Raw genomic sequence first — 21895 nt, forward strand, 5'->3', positions numbered from 1 at the left:
GCATAATCACCCAGCTGTATACTGGCTCTTTCTCAGTGATTTAAATATTGGAAAATTTGTCCCTATAGTTTCATGAATTGTAACTTACAAAATAACTCTGCACACTGTGGTGAAGAGCCATTGTTGCCAACTCTTATCATGAATGTCCTAAAAGAAGAACAGATTTTAAAATAACACATAAATAAGTCCAAATTTAGGAGAGGGTGACGTGTGATTGTTGAATACGCGGGGTTGTTACTACGGATGTGGAGGTGAGCTAGCATAACCTGAAAGAGCTCTCAGACAGCTATCAGTGGTGAGATGGCAGTGGGAGCCAGGTTTGCTGCTGTGGCTGATGCCAGGATGTGATCAACAAGCCATCTGACAAAGAGATATTTTAAAATTAGTTGTTGATGTTTGGGTGTGAGAAGCTATGGCATCAGAAGAGATTTGGGGCTTGATATACAATGTGACTTGTTGATGTCAGTGGGTGAATCACAACCTTACAGAGCACTAGTTGAAAGCATCTAAGAGAAAGTTACGTGCTTTGCTTTGCCAGGAGAGGAGAGATTAGTGACTGGACAGAGAATTAGCTGGCAGAGGTACTACAGCTGCACAGGTCATTTGCTTTTTCTCCCTGTGCATCTGTACTACCTCTGCCAGCCAATTCTCTGTCCAGCCACTTCCAAAGCCTCAATGTGCATGACTGATGTGTTCAGACAGAAACATCACACCAAGGCAGCTAATATCACTTGGATCTTGGAGTTCTTTTAACAGAGGCGGGTTTTGTGTTGCCAGGTAATACACTCCAGGGCTAAATTTCTGCCTTTGCGACAGTCCAAAGGAAAATGAACAGCTTGACACTGAAGTGCTATGCCTTGTCAAATGTCTTACCTAAAATTAACATTTCTAGTCCTTCCATGGACTCTAAATTTAGTTATAAAACTTTCCCCCTGCATTTCCCCCTGCATAGCCTAAAACCAATTTTCACTTAGACTCCATGTCTTGGGCCACATGGCTTAAAAGAGCCTTTGGCCAGGGGAGTTAAAGATAGTTTCCCTTTCCTGTAAAGCAGTTCACAGACCTGTACTAGGGTTTATTCCCATGACAGTCTTCCTTTCATCTCCATCAGGAAATTTACCTACCAAGATTTTACTCCTGCCCTAGCCCATTGAAGAGAGAGTTTAGCATAATTTGGATGTGACATTGGAGCCAAATCCAAATAATTAATAAAGCACTTATTGCATTCAGATTTCTCATGAGTGGCCTGGCAATTTTGAAAAAAGGTAAAAAAAAAAAAATCATATCCCTTTGCCAAAGTAGATAAAGTCTTGTATTCTTTCCTTATAAAATGCCTTAGGGTCCCAGCTGCAACAACATTCAAGGATCTCTTTTCTTGGGCTACATCAAATGCTGAGAGAGAAAAAGATTTAGCAGAAGCAGATGCTGCTCTTGCCTGGTGAACGCTGAATGCTGTTGCTACAGATAGCTCTTTCCTTCCAAAGCCAGTGGGCATTACGGTTCATAGACAACTACCTGAACAGCAACAAAAAAGTGAAAATTCAACTAACTTTGGGTTTCCACTACCAACCATTCAATAATTTAGTTCTCTGCGAGGGTACAAAGAGATCCGAGTGTTGTGGTGGCTTTGGTACAGTGTGCTATTGTTATATAGTTGAGTTTTCTGGGGATATTTCTGGAAGCAGGTGAAGAATCTAATTTAACAAATGGGGGTGGGGGAGGTGCAGCTGGGAGCTGAGGAAGAACTTCTGGGATAATCTTTTAAGACTACACTTGAAAGAGAATCCTCTGAACTGTCATTCATGCTTAAATTCGACACTTTACACCTAAGCTTAAACAAAGACATTAATTATCTTACCCATTACAAAGATAGCTTCCCCAATTATCACCTCTAATATCATTAACTCACAGACATTTACCGCCGCCGCCTCCCACTGCCCTTCTGTTCTGAAATTTGATTTGTCCTTTTCATATGTGTTCATTTTTTTTTAAATTGTATGCTTTGGTATATATGGTTGTGCCAATTTTCTTCCACTATTTGATCTGAGGAAGTGGGTCTGGCCCACGAAAGCTCATCACGTAATAAACCATCTTGTTAGTCTTTAAAGTGCTACATAGTCCTGTTTTTTGTGACTGGTACGCAGGTTCAAAGAACAGAGAGAAACCCATAGACGCAAAGTGATAAATGCTGTGTTGGAGAAACATGTTTGATGGGTCCCTTTATGAGACCTCCCTGATTACATTCTGATCTGAAAACAAGAAAACACTGCAGTACCTCAGATAGCATAGTGTGATAACTGAATAAATGGCAACATTTTAATGGCAACCACTTTGTTGCATGAACTTTCTTTGAGCAAACTACATGCTTCTGTGCTATCTTCTAGTAGGTCCTTTTCTCTCACTCCTCCTTACTATCTCTTCCTCTCTGTGATTTTCTTTTCTCCTCTTCCCCTTAGTCTTTTGGATACATACAAAAAGATTATTAGAATAAGACAGATAGTTTCTTGCACTCTGATACGTGAATTTTTTTTTAAGGTGTGCTTTCTTGCACAGTGTGTGAACTCTTCCATCTCTATTTTTGTACTATGAATTCACCTCTTTGGCTGTTTCCACTGAGAATTTTTCTATACCAACCCCACCGTTGGGCAATAATAACGCTATTATGGTGGTTTACAAGGGAATAATCCAGTTGCTGACTGGAGAAACTATGAGGCTGAGTGCCAAATAGTTTATCCTGACAGAGGAACTAGATCACTGCCAAGTAAAACAGTGCAGTACTTTTATTGCTAGCAACTGAGCAGTATTTAAGAAGTGGCAAAGCACAGGAGAGTAAGAGAGTGAATCAGCATTCAGCTAATGGAAACAATTGAAATTAAAATAGGTCATTCATTCTGCAGCTGAAAACAGTATTGTCCATATTCAGTTCAAATGGTTTATATTAAAATAAAGACAGTTTCTGAGTATAATTAGTGGATTATCATGATTCCACGGGGTAATGTGATGAGGTCATCTTGGTTATCAGGTTAAAAATGAACATTATGAAGGGATGGCTGGGTCACTTATACTGTACGGCTGTGGATATTCTCAGTTCAGTGGTCGTGTGCTGTATCTAAACATAATACTTTGGCGTCCAAACGGTATTGCAAAAGGAGACACAGTTCATTTTATGAATGCATGGTGAATATGAGTCAAGACATGATATTGTGCTTTCTTATTGCACAGCAGGAGAAACCCAAACTTTTGGAGCCTTTGGATTATGAAACTGTCATCACAGAGATTGAAAAAAATATTGGGGATGACCCTCTAAAAGATCTCATATTGTTCCCTGATGAAGACTTTTCAGTAAGTACAATGAAATGTGTTTTCTTAACAGTTTATAATCTTTCTAGATGTGGCAGGAAGCTCATATGTCACAGAAGGGGCTCCTAACTGGTCCATATATCTTTTATTTTAGGGTCACTTTTTACTCCCTTTTCTTTCATGGGTGCACACCCCATGCTCTCCAAGAGTAGGCACAGTGCAAAACCTAAATGCTGGTCATTTATATATATCAAGAGCCAATGAGATATATAGTGTCTTGTACAGTGTCCAACATGATAGGCACTGATTCTCTAATGCTATCATTATCCAAATAATAAATCATAATTTACTTAGGAATCTGTCAGTTACTCTGTCCCAATTAATCAAAGAACACTGCTGTTAGCCTTCAAGTAGAGATCAAACATGGCAGTTTTGTGACAAAAATTTAAGCCAGGAGGTTCCTGGCATAAGAGGTTCCTGCCATCTCACAGCGCTGTCACTGTCCTTCATAATCTAAGTCAGTGCTACTCAACACGTGGCCCATGGGCCGCATGCAGCCCACGGCCTGTTTGTTTGCAGCCTGCGGTACAGTTTGGGTTTACGCAGGGCTCAACCCGTGGCCCGCGGGTGGGATCCTTTGAACATGGTCTCCACTGGGAACATGCTCCATAATAGTCTTCTGCTGATATGCATTTTCGTAGTTAAATTCCTGAACTGTCATTGCTCATTAAAAGTGCTGTCATATGGGTGGAAATAGGGCAACTATTGCATATTATTAATATCAGCAGAAGTGACTTAAATGGGTCCTGCGTGTTGTGTAGTCTTGCCTTAATCTTTGTATTCATGCCCATCAGTGTGAAAAATGCTATTTGCATATATATTTGCCTGTACATGCAACCACACACTAAAGTTGTGGCATGTGCTGTGAGTATGATTGTGGCCCCCGGAATTCCTAATGTTGAGTAGCCCCGATCTAAGTTATTTACTTGTTTGTTTTTTCTAAATGGACATATTTATCTTCCTCCTGTTGATGGGGTTAATATGCTGGAGTTTTTAACAGGATCAGGAAACAGCTGAACAATGCAGAATGCATGTCCCATTTTATTATTACTTCCTGCATTGTTTTTATGCAGTTGTGAGCTTCTGCTGTGCAAAATGTATTCCTTTTTTTAAGCTGGTCAAGACTATTCTGTTTTCACACTCCATTTTCTTCTCACTTATATCTGCAAAAGATCAGGAGAAACTCAGTTAAAGTTACAAAATTCAACCCTCTAAGTGAAATAAGCATCAGGTTCCAGGCATTCAACCATAGTCCAACCATAGTCCAACCTTTCTTATATCAGATACATTACTTTGCAGATATTAGAGACCGAAAACACCATATCTGTCTTGACCATCCTGCTAATAGCTTCTGTTTGGCACTAGAACAGTTGGGTTGCAGAAGAGGGAGCAGTGGTTTGAATCACTACAGCAAATCAGGGCCTTCCCTTCGTATTTTGTTTCCCCTAATTTCAGTCTAAATCAGCTGCAGGAGTGGTACCTACGTCTCCAGGACAATGGCAGGCGAGCCTCCTTAGTAGACTGAAAAGAATCCATATTTTTAACTAAAGAGTATCTGTTTTTAATTCTATTCTTCCCTGCACTGCAATAGCCCCTTATAGTGCCCCCTTGCTCTCCACAGAGGCTGCTCTGTTGTGTTGTCTCAGGAGTTTTGGCAACAGCCTTGGGTCACCACAGTGGGGCCAAGACATCAGTAATCTAGAGTTCTAGGCCTGAGGTGGGCAAGGCCCAGTGGGAACCTTAGTTTGCAGCCCCACAGTAGGGCCGACAACAAATAACTGGCTGTGGGTGGGACTGAGCAGAGAGCAGGCTTTAACCCTGGCTTGGACGCAGGCAGCCAGCAAACACATACAGCCTAGTGGAGCAGGTAAGGGGGAGGGCCTTGCCAGTGTAGGGCAATTGGAAGCAGGTTACGGAGAATGCTCATACAGTCTAGGGATTCAAAGAGGTTTGTGCAACCAGCAGGCAATCCAGGGAGCAGCAGTCACTCCAGGTCTTTCCTGGAGCAAAGGCCTTCTGGTGAAGGATGGGGAGTCAGCTGCCCTGGCATGCAGTGGCACTATACTCCCTTTGGTGGGTAGAGCCATACCCGCCCCTCCTCCCTCACTAGAAGTACCACAGAGGGACCAGGAGTATAAAAGAAAGGGCCCTTAGCTCAGTTGGGCAGGTGTCCAGGGAGGAGAAGGATGGCTGTGATATGCTGCAGCCCCAAGGAGGAAAACCTGTGCCCAGCTGTCCTCTGGCTACAGAGGCAAAGGGAGCCATATTTTTGCCCTTGTGCTACAGCGTCATTACAAATGACGACTCATATAGGTTCTGGATCTTCTGATGTCTCTTAAAATGAATCACCTGCTAGCCATTGCTATATTTCCTATAGCCTGTATTTCCCCTGTGAGCAAAGCATGTCACTTTTTCCACTTTGGGCTTTGCTCATCACCTGACCTGGGATGAAAGTTGGTAACTGCACATTGTGCTGTGCTGTGCTGTGCATGCAGAGGAAATGCCTACAATAGCAGTGTAAACTGTGTCAGTGCCATTAGTGACATTGTAACATCTCCAAAATGGTCCATTCTGCTCCATTCACCTGGTAAAAGTCTTCTCTAGGTCCTGGCCATCTTCCTTTGCAAACACTTTAACCCCCAGCTTCTCATCTTCTACTCTCTGATTTGCACATGTTGCTGCTGTTCAAATTATCTAAGAGGCATGCTCTTTTGACTAAAAAAGTCTCCCAACAGATCCCTCCTTCTCACCATCTTCTACATCACATCCAAGCCCCGTGTCCTCATCACAAAAGCAATGCACACTTTAGGTATTGCTTGCTTCTCTGAACTGATTTATTTTTGGCCCTCCAGCTTGATCACTTTCACTTACCAGCCTTTATGCCTTTCATTTCTTTCTTCCAACCACTTCTCCGCGCTTCTTTCCACATGGTCCTTTATGTCTGGTCACCTCCACCACCACCCGTGAGCTGGTCCACCGTACCACTCCTCTCCTCTCAAGTCCTTCCTGAGCTCACTCCTCTTCCATGAAGCATATAAACCCTGAACCTCCGCTAAGTGGAGCTGCAGGATTGAGTCCTCATTGCCTTCACCTTGATTCCATGAAAGCAAAATTTAGAATCCTAGAATCATAGGGTTGGAAGAGACCTCACGAGGTCATTAAAAATCATAAAAGGTATTTGGCTAGATTTCATAGGTACATTGATCTCATAAAGCGTGTAAGAGATACTGGCCCCAACAAGAAGTAAAAATGTATGTTCCTCTTTTTAAAAATTATTTTTGTGAATTCTGTCATTAAAATAATAATGAACTATAATAGTTCTCCCAAATGAACTACAGTCATCTTGTGTATCTAATTTGAACCTGGGTAATGGAGTCATACATAGGGCTAGCCTAAACTGCGTAGTAGGCAGCATCAGTGGGGGGAGTGAATTCTCTCTCATATGCACAAACATTATATTAACTGGCCTGGGTGGACCGTGCTGCCATCCACTAAAAATGCCTTAGTGCACATTAACATAGCCTATTCCAAATAGAGTGATGCAAGTCTAATACTTGTTGTCATTTATTGTTATATTACTGCTTAGGAGCCCTTGTCACACTGAAACTGCGTTAGCTGCTGTACACAGAGCAAAAAGACAATCCCTGCCCTAAAAAGCTTACAATCTCAGTACAAACCAAGAGACAATATATGGTAACTGATAGGGAAGCGTATGAAAACAATGAGACGGAATCGGACAGCATGATAGGCAATGGGATCAGCACATTAGCATAACAGTTCTCAAGCTTTTTGAAGGCGTCATGGGAAAGAAGAATTTTAAGGCAGTTTTTGAAGGAAAATAATGTGATAGTTTTGCAAATGTGCAGAGAACATACACGAACTTAGATTGTACTTAGAGTGCAGCAATGTGTACTCATACAGAACTGATAGTTACTGTTAAGTTACTGTTAGCTTCATAGTTATTTTAAAATGAAGTTAGTGATGTTTTGCATGGAGAGAAGAAAAGGCAACGGAAGCTAATGTCCTGGAATTAGTATGAAAGCTCCTTCTTACAGAATGTCTATGAACAAAATTCACTGCTGGCATAACTCCACTGACTACGATAGAATTACACCAGTAGATTAGATTGGTATGGCAAGCGCTGTGTAAACACATACTGAATCTTCCCATTACAATGTTTTAGATTGCATCTCTCATTCTTTCCCTTTAATATGTATGCTCAGTGGAATTGGTGGAAACATACCCAAGAACAGAATTCGGTCCACATAAAAAGTCTTATTTATACCAAAGATCATGTGCTGTAATCTGTGGGTTCACTGAAGTTCCATCTTTTCCTTTTTATTAAAAAAAATTCATGGCCTAATGCTATCCTGCTTTCCCTAAAATGTATGGTAAATCTCGTTACTTAAAGGAGAACAAGGTTGAGCTGCTTTTCTGTCGTGTATTTGAGTCTGGGCTCTGATATGTGTGAACACAGTGGCTGTGTCTACATTGGCACCCTTTTCCGGAAATAAAGCCTTTTCCGGAAGATCCCTTATTCCTGATTTTAAGAGGAATAAGGGATCTTCTGGAAAAGGCTTAATTTTCCGAAAGATCCAGTCTAGACTGGCGCTTTTCTCCGGCAAAGCCCCGAGCCGGAAAAAAGCGGCAGCCATGTTCATGCAAATACCGCGGGGGATATTTAAATCCCCCGCGGCATTTGCAATTCCGACTGGTCTCATTAGCATCCCTTTTCCGGAAAAGGGTGCCAATGTAGACACAGCCAGTCAGTGTGCTTTGTAAGGTCTTTGTTTTCTGACCAATTAGAATCAGTTCTGACAGTTTGTGGTGCATCAGCCTGAAAGCTCTATTTCTAGTTTCTTTCATTCAGAGTAAAACAAACGTATAAATAAAGAAGACAAATATAAGGTAAAAGCACCTAAGTCATCTTTGAAAATGGAACTTAGAAACTTAAACTTCATCAAAAATTAGTGGGATTTAGACATCTAATTCATTTTTGAAACTGTGACTCCTTGTCAATTATTGTATTAATGAGCAGCAATATTGTCATTTGTTTTTTCCTATTGAAATACAGGAGGCCCCTGACTTGCGACATAATTGGTTCAGCGGGAAGCATCACAAGTTGGGGGCATTGTAACTTGAACCCTCATTTATGATAGGTGCTGTGCGCCATCGTAAATGTGGGCTGAGGACGTAAGTTGGGGGTTTCTGGTCCCTTCTGCACTTACAAAAATGGTTGAAAGTACAGGTGGTTGGAACTCAGGCAGTCATACATTCAACCTCAATCTAGAAAGAGAGATTAATTACTCTTCTTTACTAACCACACATCTGAGTTTGACAGCTATGTATATTAATTCATCCACTCCAAATGTTTCACAAAATCATCATTAGAAGCTGGAGCATTATATTTGCATGTATACTCCAAGGATAATTTACAAGTCATTAAGTGCGCTTTTGACTTTGTGGTTAGGCCATAATTTCAGAACTCTGAATGTAATTGCATATGAAAAAATAACGTGCAGTAGTGAAGCAGGATCTGATCTAATGCCCTTTGGAGTTAATAGAAAGATTCTCATTGACTTCAATGGGTATTAGATTGGGTTCCTAATATACACACCTAAAAACTTTAATTGCATGCAGAGTCAGGTATTTGCCTTGCATTAACAAATGTATAATTCTGTAAATCCAGACCTTATAACATAATTGTTATAAATAAAGCATTTGTGCTGTGATCAAATGTAGTAACAGATCAGTCTTTTAAAACTATTGAAATATTACAGCCATCAACAAAAGAGGTTATACTCAGAACAGGAAGTGCTCTTGTGGGAAAACAGTTTGTAGCTAGTGGTCTAAACACAGCTAATTCTCAGAAGGGAAGTTCTGTAGAGCTTTAAAAAACAGAATTAAATTGTTGAACAAGAACTTCATAGCTCAGTTCTGTGATAATTCACAGGTTGCACTCTTTTGCGTTAGAGAATGTTTATCAGGAGATTGGGTCAAGCCCACTTAGAGGTGTAACTGGTAACGCTTGTAGTTGAAAGCATGCAGTTTTTTGATTTCCAATATTCCAGCCTTTTATATGCAGTCCAAGCTTCTTAGGAGGCTGCCCTGTTATGCAACCATAAAACATTGACGGGATCTTCATTGTCATAAAATAGACCCTCCCAAAACTGTAACATCCTGAGCACCACTGTTTATCCTCTTTTCATTTCTTTAATGCTCATGAAAGCGTATGCAAGTCTTCACTGTACATAGGCTGAAAGTAAGAAGACAGTGTTCTTTGATAATAATAGTGAAAAGCTCCTAGGTGATACCAAGTTGGGGAATCTGAAGATTAATTTGTACTAAGCACAACTGGACATAATAGAGTAAAAACAATGGACAAATATATCACCACAACTGTTCACAAGGAGCTCAATCTGGATACTGATGGGAGTAGAAATGGAAAGAAATTGTTTGCCATGTCCCCTGATGAACCATCCAAACGAGACGAGAAAAAGTTTGGGGAATCCCATTAATTTTGCACCTGGCTGTATGATGCAAGTAACTGTTTCAGAATTGCTCACATGGAAAACAGAGAAGGGGAAGCTGCATACTACAAGTTAAATGCAAGCAAGAAACTCTTTTTTTTTTTTTTTTTTTTTTTGATTATGCATTCAGGGCTTTGTTCTGAGCCAAATTGTCATGTAAAGTTTTGTAAATGAGCTTGGCTCAGATGTTGTACGAAGGAATTCTCACCTTTAATTCTTTCTAGTGTTTTTAATTGTTTGTTGATCTGGCTAAATATTTTGTTTTTATTTCTTGTCAGACAGATACAATTGCATGGGAAATAAGAACTCTATACTCATCAGTACCTGAAGACGCAGAACAAAAAGCAGAAAATTTATTTGTTAAAGAGGTAAATATCCAGCATCTCTACTTCTTGATTATAAAGAAATCCTTTACAAAGATCACCTTTTTTGTTGTGTTTAATTAGTTTAATGTTTATTTCTCTTTTGTTTTAATCATATTTTTTAACTACAGGTTGAGCCTCTCTAGTCCGGAAACATTCATGGTCCGGCATGTTTAGTTAGCTAGATGTCCACTTATCATGGGTCTGGCCAAGTTTCTCTCCATCCCATAGTTTATTTACAGCCACCAGTCCTGGCTCTCAGTGTTCTGTTCTGTTATTTAGCTCTAGTTTACCCCTAAATGTCTTCTATAAGCCCAGGAAGCTGTGGAAGTGTTGGTAATGCTGCTAGAAAATATTGACCTCCATGGTCTGGCAAATTCTCTGGTTCAGCACTGCTCCGGTCCTGAGAGTGCCGGACTGGAGAGGTTCATCCTGTAGTATGATATTGTGGGGTGTTCTGATTTGCATCTAGAAACTTGCAATTGTATTGTGCTTAACTTTCAGATGTCATTGTTTTAGTCCTGCGTAGATGATCCTTTTCTATTAGACAAATTTCTGAACATGAACACTGAACTCTAGTGCCAGCAAGACCTGGGGAGTGTTGTTCCTTTCATTAAAGTTAGATGTTTTGCAGAACATTTTGGAATTCTTAACACTAGTGACACCTTGTTATATCTTTATTTTATTTTGAGGCTTGTATTGTGGATGAGGCCTAGATTAGGGGCGAGGAGGAAGAATTCTGTGCTATTGTCAGTGGCTGGAGGCATTGCACCTGTATGGCACACAGGCAAGCAGAATGCTTCCCAGGTACTTGAGCAATGCAAGCAGGAACAGAGTTGTTCCCAGGCTGCAGAGCAGGAGAGATGCATGGTTTCAAGAACTGCTGGTGATTTTATGACCCCCCTGCAGCTTGCCTTAGAACAGCATTTCTCAAACTTTGGGAAGGCTGCTAATGGGATGCTCCGGTTTATTTATCTAAAGGCTCCATTGCCACAGAGCATCCCAGCTCCTGTTGGCTCTGATTCACTGTTTCTAGCCAATAAACAAACCAGAGTGGCCTGTTAGCCCGCAGCCCACTTTGAGAAACGTTGCCTTAGAGAGATTCTGGCTGCTATTGCACAGGAGCTCAAGGGGTGGACTGCTCCCTGCACCTTTTCGAGGGTGTGCATAAGAAGGCAGAATGTGACCTTACATTTGTATTAAAAATATACATATATGAAACCACACTTCAGCCTGCTTCCATATTACATGCAATGGTTTTTATTTGCATGCACAAATAACCATAGCCCCTAAAATGCATGTGTGTACCCTGTTTTTTCCACTCAGAGGAGTGAGACACTTCAGAAGGAAAACTTAGCTCCACACAAAAAAGTAGACAGAAGCCCAGGCTGAAATTTTGGCCTACAGATTCCTGTGCAGCATAGCACTTTACAAGCTGGCCCTGTTTCTTTCTCCATCTGTCTGGCTAGAAACTCACTGCCAGCTCAAACTCTGTCTCTTCCTACCACCTTTCCAATTCTGACAATCGGGCTGGAGAAGGAGGCAAGTCATGTCATTATTTCCCTTTTTTACTTTTCATTCGGGTGGTGTCTTTTTGTTCTGTAGTTCAGGGCTCTACAAATTGTAAACCAGCACTTTTTCCATTGCTGTGCTTGGAAAAAGGAGTCTAAAAATGGAATGGAGTGCACAATATCTGGGAATTATTACTGCTGAATGCTCCAAGGAGGTGCTAATGAAAAACTGGCAAACCCCTAAGCCTTCTCTGAGAGAGCCAAGAATAAGAGAGAGTAGTAGAACAATGGGGAAAAAACTAGCACTAGAAATTTAGGATTACAGTGGGAGTGCTGTACATGGAACAGTGGTAGGCTAAAGCCCTTAAACTAAATTTTAAAATAGAAATACATGTGTTCCACTTCACGCTTCCAAGACAAAAATATATGAAGTAAATTAGATTCCCTAGCTGGAAACAGTTTTTAATATTCAATCGTCTCCTTACTCTGCATAAACATAACACTAAGGTCCTTTGGAGCCAGGGTATTCTTGGAAATGAAGATATAGGGTATAGATATTCCCTTCTCATTCTAACAAAATGTCACCAGATGTAGTATTACAAATGAAGGGCCACAGGACTGATTTGTGGGTGAGTCCCCTTTCTTTCGGAAGCTGGATCTAAGCTTAATGATAATGGAATGAGCCCACACTACTCATCTTCTCATTGCTCTTAGGAGATTTTTTTTTCTTATGGCAAAGGGATATCAAAAGAATGGTTTATTCTTTCAAGGCTGACAGCAGGTTGAAAAATTAAATTGGATACCCAGATTTATGAAGATCCCAGAAACTTTATAAGCCAAAGAAAAATAAGGTCTTGGGTTCCATTTGTCTAAAACACCCCTAAAGGCACTGAATTGTGGTCCCAGTTTTGTTGTCTAAATATTCTTTCATATTCTTCAGTATTCAATTATCCTTCCTCGCTGCCCCAGCCATGGCTTAGTGGCCAGGGGCTAAAATATCCAAATAAAACCCTGTAATTTCATCTTTCTATATGGTACAATTAGTCATCTATATTTTCCTTTCAGTGCTGGCAGGGATCTGACTGATCCCAACACACAAAGATGAATTGGTCCCATTACTTTGTTGAATGTAAGCATCCATTTAAAAGGAAAGATTCTCAGTGTAACCTCGTACAGTCCTGACTTCTGGACTATGCAGATAGATTAGTGGTCCTCACTATTTTTGCACTGGCAATATAAAGGATTATGGGATTGTGTGTGTTACAATTAGTGATAAAATTCTGGGTACCAAAACTTCCTGTGGTATATAACTGTAATGTACCCTACCCACTGTTGCAAGCTGGTGTGTGCATCTAAAAGGGAAAGGGAACAATCAGAGAGTCACTGTCAGTTTCAGTCTTCCAGCTTCTTTTACAAACAATTATGAGAACAATACTCTCTCTAAAAATGATAGCTATCACTATATATATTTTGGGCAGGGTGTGATAAGGGCCAGGTGGTGGCTGGTTCTGAAGGATGTGCAGGGGAGGAAGGAAGATAATGCAGGTTGGTGAGGAAGTGGGTTGCAATAAGTAGCAGCACTCCCAGTCCTTGTGAATTGTGGGTCTGTTCCTTTGCCCACTGAAGCCAATGAAAAGACTCCTATGTACTTCTGAGGCCTTTGGATCAGAACCTAGTGTCCAAGAAGATCTTTGGCCAGACACGTTGAACTCCCCAATACAGGAGCTGGGCTCTGGCTGCATCCAGGTCTTACCAAAGTGGAAGGAGCACATGTTGCACCTTTTAAATGCATGTAGTGAAGGCTGTTCTACTCTGTACTTCCCCAACATTTCCAGAGAAGTGTGCTGCTTTCCTTCTACTCTATGGGCCTGACCCAAATCAATAGAAAAACATCTTCTATGGGCTTTGGTTTAGCCAGAATACCTGCAGCTCCTGCTAGCATTTCACCGCATCTTTACCATTAAGAGTTGCCCTTAGCTTCTTCCCAGTGCAGTTTGTTGTCCAGTTGTTCCTTTACAGACTGTGACAAACAAGATTAATAAGGAACTGGAAACCAGGTATTAAAGGGATACAGCATCTGTTAACACCTTGCATGTGACAGCTGCAAAATCTAACCAATGTATTTGAATACAAGATTTTTGAGTAAACAAATCAAAGTTTAACAATATCACCAGAGTACAAGTGCTACTTCTTCTCCAAAAACAAACCTAAAGGGTTCAATTCTCTTTTGTTATGCACCCTGTGAGTCTTTTAGGGTATGTCCATACAGTAGCACATAGCTCGAAATGAGATATGCAATTTGAGTTAGGCAAATTGTGTAGCTTATTTCAAGATAGCCTATTTCAAAATTTGGCACTAATTTAGAAATAGAGTACTATTCCAACGAGTCCCTTAATCCTTGTGCAGCAAGGTTTACAGGATGGCAAAATAACAAACCCTTTATTTTAAATGTATTTCTTGCTTTTAAGATGGCCAGAATGCTTTTCGGGATAACGGACGTTATGCCAAAATAGCACCGCTGTGTAGACGTACCATTACACTTCAGTGAATGTGCAGAAGGCTTCCATTTCAGAATGGCAACATTTTACACTCCACACAGACGTAACTATTTCTGTGTGATACAGGGCAAATGTGTTTTGTAGAGTTGTTGGGTCAGAATAGCTTTCTTCTTCCACCTTAGAAATGGCTACATTTTATCCTTACAATTCATAAAAATCCTCTTTAAAGTACTTGGGGATCCTTTCAGATGAAAAGCAATATATCAAAGTGAAGTAATAATAATTATTATATCTTTAACATTGACATTTAATTTAGTAGATATATGTGGTTTGTTTCAACGTACCCACTATAGTAAGATTCTTTAATGTATATTCCTTTTTAGTTTAGGCTTCCTAAAAACACCAACAAGTAATACAGTAAAACACCAATAGTCCAGCATCCAATAGTCCGGCACTCCTGATAGTCCGGCATCACAATGGCAAAAGCCTAGTGAGTAAGTGAGCTTCAGCAAAAAATGAGTCACGAGTTAACAGCGGCAGCAGCTGAACTGAGCAAAAAGGGTAAAAAGGGCTTAAAAAAACTAAAATATTACAGTATACCTTGGCTGTATCTACACTGTACCCCTTTTCCGGAAAAGGGATGCAGATTAGACACTTCGGAATTGCAAATCCGCGGGGGATTTAAATATCCCCCGCGGCATTTGCATTTACATGGCAGCCGCTTTTTTCCGGCTTGGGGATAAGCCGGAGAAAAGCGCCAGTCTAGACGCGATTCTCCGGAAAATAAGCCCTTTTCCGGAGGATTTCTTATTCCTACTTTCAAGGAGAATCTTATTCCTATTTTCCGGAGAATCGCGTCTAGACTGTTGCTTTTCTCCGGCTTATCCCCAAGCCGGAAAAAAGCGGCAGCCATGTAAATGCAAATGCCGCGGGGGATATTTAAATCCCCGCGGATTTGCAATTCCGACTCGTCACATTAGCATCCCTTTTCCGGAAAGGGATGCCAATGTAGACGTAGCCCTGATGTATAATAAAAAGGGTTAAGAACACTTTATATACAGTATATAATGTATACAGTATATATATAAGCATCTTATAGTACCTCCTGATAGTCCGGCATATTTGATAATCCGGCAGCATCTAGGTCCCATAGGTTCTGGATTATCGGAAGTCTACTGTAATCAGTTATTCTTTAGTTCCCAAGTCATTCACCCTAGAGGGGTTCTGTATTCACGCTACAGTACCATATCTCTTGAAGGGTGCGTCTACATAGCGCCCTAAACTTGAAATAAGATACTTGCACTATGCAAATTGCGTATCGTATCTCGAATCTATTTCAAAATAGCTTATTTTGAAATTTGGCATGTCTACACAGCATCAGATTTTAAAATAATGTGCTATTTTGAGCCATCCCTTATCTCATGTGAAACGAAGTTTACTGGGATAGCGAAATAGCACACCCATTATTTTGAAAAATATTTCAAAATAACAGGTGGCATGTGTTGACAGGGGATACCTCCAGTATCCCGAAATAGCCATGCAGTGTACTCATACCCTAAGACTTGTAAATGTTGGTTATTAAACCAAAAGCTGTATTAAGCTTAACTCTAAAGAAGTTGCAGTTTACAACCACTCTCTTCCTAATTATTGAAAGGCGTTCTTGGTAGGTGCAGTCAGTTACTTAAGTTTTTTTTATACACACTTCACATACTTTCATTCTTTTACATTTCAAAGTTACATTAAAATAGAAACTGAAGTTGGTCAGAGACACCATCTAAAATAAACCAAAGTCTTTATTAGCCATGCTGAAGACTTTCAAAAGCTATATGTCTTCAGTGCTTTAAAGGAGTGAGGTACAAGTGCATGCAGGCTGTCTTAGACAGAACCTGCATTTACATTACCTGGAGAAGTAAACAGTGAATTAATTGCATATTTTAATCTTTAGGGCTGGTAAAATCTAGGAATCTCAATCACTAAATTTTATTATATGAGGTGTATGAAATTGGAACAGGTTCAAAAGTTGTAAAACAAAGGCCCTCCCAAAAGCTTGTGGCCAATAGAAGTAGTCTCATGCTTTTCATATGACTTAGGGGGATTAATTCAAGGTGCTGGCTAAATTCCAGAATTGGTAATTCTAGTAAATTTTGCCTTCCAATATCCCTGTGTGGTTTCACTTATTTATGATGTTTTTTGCTTCCTGTTTTAAAACTCTTTCTGTAGTGTTGCCCTTCACTGTTTAATAGCTGCTGCTTTTCACCTCAGAGGCACTAGATTTCAAGTGGTGGATGAAGTGACATAACCGTTCTATGCACACTTCTATATAATTCCATATTAGTAGTAGTAGTAGTAGCATAAAATGATTAGATAAGTGACTTCTTCAAGCTTGCAGAGATCTTAATGAGAATGTAAACTGTGAAGAAAGGGGAACTGGCCATTTTCAAGGGGTTTCCAGGTACTCTATTCAGTTCTGCTTCTCTTATTTCATTTTCTTTTTCTTTTTTTTTCAAAATAGTAATTTGCATTGCAGAGCAAACCTATAACATGGCTGCCCTATGAAGTGCCCCTTTCAGTGTGGCAGCCATCACACTGTCCCCACAAAAACAAACACTGAGAAGCTGAAGGTGCTGAGTTTTTGCAGGGAAAGGTTGGCCAGTGGATGGGAAAGCAAAGGGAAAAAAATCATCAAAATCTGCAGGTATGACAATGGGTGGATAGAACAAAAGAACTGATGCAAATAAGTGCCAAGCCTTACCTGTCCCATAACTAATCTTCTTTGCACCCTACTAGGGCTATCCATCCCTTGGTAATGACTCTCCATTGGTACATCTACACTACAGCATTAATTCGAGTTAACTTAATTTGAAATAGTTAATTCGAATTAAGCTAATTCGAATTAACGCATCTACACACAAAACCTATTTCGAAATAGTATTTTGCTATTGCGAAATAGTGCGTCCACACTGAGTGGACCCTGAACCAAAGTTAAGGCTGGCCAGAACCAGTGTCGTCAGGGCATCAGGTTAGGACTTAGTGTGTGGGGCTGCTGCCTGAGGCTAACTGAGCTCCGTGCTTAAAGGGGCCTACCCTCACCCCAGACAGACAGTTCTCAGGGTTCCCCACTTGCTTGTCTACCTCGATGAGGGACAGCAAAGCAGTCCTGGCTTGGAGTGCCCTGAGTGCCTGCACTCGGGAAACCACAGCACTCGGCCACATGGAGCCAGAGCTGCCCCTGGGCATGCCAGTGCGTCTCATGGGGTCGTTGCTATCAGCCCGGCTGCACTTGCTGGTTCATCGGGGGGCTGTCAGGATCCAGGAGGCCCTTAGGAAGAGCGTCCACCCCAAGGAGCCCTCAGAGCCACTCCGGTCCTCCCCACCGGGGCTCATGCCCCATTCCTCCCTCACGTCCTTCCATTTACCCCCAGGCCGGACGGAGGCATGGGCGAGCCAGGCAGCTGCTCAGGGTGCCAATCGATGAGGGGCGCCTGATAGCAGCTGTAAGAGGCGCGCAGCGTTGGCCAGCAGTGCCCTTCCCCACCATGGCTGCGGGGCCCTGCACGGCCCGGCGTGCACTCCAGCAGCGCTGGCCGGGCCAGGCTGGGCAGCGCATGTGCTGTGCATCCCAGGGGCAGGCCCCGGGCTGTGCACCAACGGCCGTGACCAGCCCGCGCATGTGCTGAGCACCCTGGGGGTGGGCCCCAGGCTGCGTGCGGGCCCCAGGCTGCGTGCCAGCGGCCGTGGCCGGTGCTCGCATGTGCTGTGCGCCATGGGGCCATGCCGCACGCCTGGGCCCAGGGTGCCAAAAGGGCTCAGGCCAGCCCTTCTTACCCCTCTCTAGCTTCCCTTTCTGATGTCAAACAAAAGACATGTATGTTCAAAAATAGAAACTGGGTTTATTGAACAAAACTGGGGGGATGAACCTCTGGGGAGATTTGGAAAAGGAGGTGGGAAAGGGGAAGAAAGAGGGTGGGGGAGAGGAAGGGGAAACCTGAGAGGAGGGAGCTGGAAGGGGGAAGCAAGGGAAAGAAGGGGGAGGGGAAGCTCAGGGCCCAGGGTTGGGGGTCTTGCCAGACAAACTTGATTTTCATGCAAACCTGCTCCTGGGTTCGTATGTGGCCTTTGGTGGACAGGTTGGCAGCTATCCTGCCATAGACGGCCGCATTCCTCCGTCTAGTGTGGAAATCATGGACGTTGGGGGCATCCTCCCCCAAACCTGAATAAGGTCCATGATCTTCACCAGGAAGGCGCCCACCTGGACCAGGAAGACACCCGCCTTCTCCAACCCCTGTCAGGCTCCTGGGAGTTGTCAGACTGCTCCTAGGGAGCGGGGGAGGGCTGACTGCCAGTGGCTTGCTGGCTCATGTTTTGGGGCCACTGGGTCAGGGGCCCCGGTGGCCACGGCTGGCTCTGGGCTGGCAGGCTTGGAGCTGGCACAGGCACCGTGGCCAGAGTCTACTCCTTTAATGGCTCTGGGGCTGGGGGAGAGAAGAGTCCATTTTCCTGGTTGTGCCCAGAGTGGCCATCAGGGCTCCCTGGGAAGGGTTGGAGGCCCCCTATTTCGAATTAAGTGTCCACACAGCACTTAATTCAAAATAGCTATTTTGAATTTGGCATTACTCCTCATAGAATGAGGTTCACCAAATTCAAATTAAGCACTCTGCTATTTCGAATTAATTTCGAAATAGCAGTTTGCATGTATAGACGCTATTAAAGTTAATTTGAAACAACGGCTGTTATTTTGAATTAACTTTGCAGTGTAGACATACCCCATCAGAGTTAGGGGGGCAACTGAATTTTGCCCAAGCTTATCCTCTAATAGGGCTCCAGCCTTCTGATCTAATGCGTTTCCCTCCATAGTTAATTAATTTCCCATAGAAGATGTTGATGCAATCAATACAGATGTTTCAGTTCTGTTTCAGTATTTTCTGGTGAAAAAAATGGTTGGAAAATGTTCAGCCCGCTCAAGTGTATGACAGACTGCAGTTCCTAAGCACAACATGCTAGCTAGAGATAAGGCTATTCCTTTAAATGTATTTGCCTCTGATTTCTATTTGCCTCTGATTTCTCTGAGTGTTACTTGAATGTGCTTCTTGTTCCTTCATTTTATGATTTTGATTACTCTCTTCTTCAAGAAGCACAAGAAACCTTTATTTTTACTAAGTTAAAACATTGTGGCCTGCTCTATATATTATTCATAGCTATTTTTAGACACATCGTAAGGAGCCTATAATGTTAACAAATAATGTCCTGTGTTGAGTCCATTGTACATGAATTGATTGCATTTTTAAGTATTCTAATCAGTAATGAAAGTAGGACAGGAAAAATCAGCTCTTTCTTTAAAGGAATCAGTTTCTTTTTGTGTGTCAAATAGACAGTGTATGAAGTGTGAATTTAGTCTCACAGACCTATTCTGTCCTGTCTTTTTAATGTCCATGTTCTCCTCATTCTGATCCAATTCACGGAATGATTTTTTTCACTGGCTCATGTAATACAGTATATATATTGTAAATATTCACTTACTATGTCTCAGATAGCCACCAGACTGACTTAACTAAAACTTAAACCACAAAAGAAATACAAAGGTGCGATTGTTTCTGTCCACCTATGAATCTGCAGAAAGGCCTCAATTTTGCTGTCATTGGAGTCCATTGTTAAATTCCCCATTTACATCAATGTGCCACATTAAGATGGGCAGTGATCCTGCAAGGTGCTGAGTGTCCTCCACTTCCATTTAATGTCAATAATTGCATTAGTCCAGCTGTTTATCTTTTAAACCATAATTTATGATCCTATCTGCCTGTCTGATCTGGTGATATTTTTGTTCCTCATTTTCATGCAGCACCATTAAAGTCAGTGGGATATAAATCAGAATAGAATTTCACCCCATACGTTCAGAATGAACCTATTACTGTAGTGATTGGGAGGACATATATGTTAATGTATTTCATTCAGCGTTTATGTGGGAGGGGAGAGTGTATGAATTTGTAGCTGTTTCCTTGTTATTTTGTTTTATATACTGTAAAATCAAAAAGAGATTGGGGAAAAAAAGTAATTTTAAATTATCCTGTCCCTGGCTTGTGTTTTTTTTTTTTTTTTAATTTGTGGTCACATCTTCAAAGAAGTTTTATCGACTTCAGTGCGAGTAGCATTAGGCCAAGGCTGAGCCATTTTGAAAAAACCACCCACAATTTGGAAGATCATCAGACCTCACCCCAGAAGGCTGACAGCATTTTCCATATTAATGGCCAAATCCTGACTGCTCCTTTCCCACAGAGTGTGATACCACCATAGAGCGAGGGCAGGCTGTGGAGAGGCCAGGCGGGAACATTCCTTGGAATGGGGTTTAGTCTCACAGACCTATTCTGTCCTGTCTTTTTAATGTCCATGTTCTCCTCATTTCATTTTGTCAAGCTTTTACTCCTGGCATTCTCAGTTCTCTGTTCTCTAGCCTCTGTGATCTCTCTCTTAGTCTATTCTCTCTCCTCTCATCCCTCGGTTTTCCATGAGATCCATTTTCCTCCCTTGTCCCACTCAGAAATCTCTCTCCATCTTCTACTGTTTCCTTTCCTTTTATCTCCCTGCCCTGATATGTGTCCTTTCCCCCAACTGTCAGTTGCTGCAGTTAAGAGTGTAGGCCAGTTTCCCTTTCCTCTTCTCCCCATGTTTTCTCGTGTCCCACCTAAGAGGACCACTGCTGCTGCTCCTGAAGGAGTGTGCACAGAGGACAAGGCCCAAGTCTCATTATGTCGGCTGCCAGTATTAATCCCACTGTGCCACCCCTCCACATTCACAGAGTCTCGTAATGCAAATGACAGCCCAGTGTTTGTCTTTTTAAATTCTTGGAGGGTACTTGGATACTAGGGATGTTAAAAGCGGGTAATAGAATAGTCGACAAACTGCATGAATTCTTAGCGGTTATTCAACTTTTCTGTAGTAGCCGGAAGTGGGGCTGGCAGCCAGTGCACTCTGGCCCCATACCCGGGGAGCCCTCTGCCACCCTGTGCTGCTGCCTCTTTATCAGAAACAACAGCGTGGGGTGCCAGGTGGGAGCCAGTTTAAAACTAGTTCCCGTCATGGACAGGTTGCCTGCCGCCCCATGCTGCTGCCTCTGTATCAGAGGCAGCAGCAGCCCCTGTCTGGGGAGAGGGAGGTCAAAGCTCCCCATGGACAGAGGCTGCTGTGGGGGAGAGGTGGGGTAGGCTCTCACAAAGCAGCCTCTGCCCATGGTGGCCCTGGCTGGCATTGGACAGAGGCTGCTCCAGCCCCAGCTCCTAATTCCTACCCCCCCTTGGTGTCAAGTAGTCAAGAAGCCTAGGCTTATCGGTTAATTGTCTGCTCAACTACTCATTCACATCCATATTGGATCCTATAATTGTGGCGGTCATAACCTATCAGTATCTCCTCCATAAATAGGTCCAGTTCTCCTTACGGCTTCCAAAAGAGAGGACTATTAGAACTGGGCTTTCTGAGCCCCAAAGGTCAACTCTAGGTGCCTGGTCCTGAAAACACTACTGTTTAGCTTTATGCATGTGAGTAATCCTGTTGAGCTTGACAGACGGATCAGAATAAGGAGAGCAGGAAGATAACCAGATAAACAGACATAATTAGAAAGTTTAGTCGGTAAAGATTCTTAGCGG

At 42.1% G+C, this 21895-nt stretch overlaps 1 protein-coding gene across 16 annotated transcripts in view; it reads left to right on the forward strand.

Annotated features, from left to right (window-relative positions):
- DOCK10 (dedicator of cytokinesis 10) overlaps nucleotides 1–21895 on the forward strand; it is a 258333-nt gene that overhangs the window by 96625 nt on the left and 139813 nt on the right. For 12 of the 16 annotated variants that reach the window (XM_075937572.2, XM_075937576.2, XM_075937580.2 and 9 more), the window contains exons 2-3: nucleotides 3223–3342; nucleotides 10169–10258. In XM_075937572.2, the coding sequence (XP_075793687.2) occupies nucleotides 3223–3342; nucleotides 10169–10258 (210 nt within the window). The remainder of the gene's footprint in view (nucleotides 1–3222; nucleotides 3343–10168; nucleotides 10259–21895) is intronic. The other 4 variants (XM_075937573.2, XM_075937568.2, XM_089780859.1 and 1 more) reach the window with 1 other exon arrangement.

The sequence above is a fragment of the Pelodiscus sinensis genome, chromosome 10 (genome assembly GCF_052426305.1).
Source record: "Pelodiscus sinensis isolate ZL-2025 chromosome 10, ASM5242630v1, whole genome shotgun sequence".
Classification (NCBI taxonomy): Eukaryota; Metazoa; Chordata; order Testudines; family Trionychidae; genus Pelodiscus; species Pelodiscus sinensis.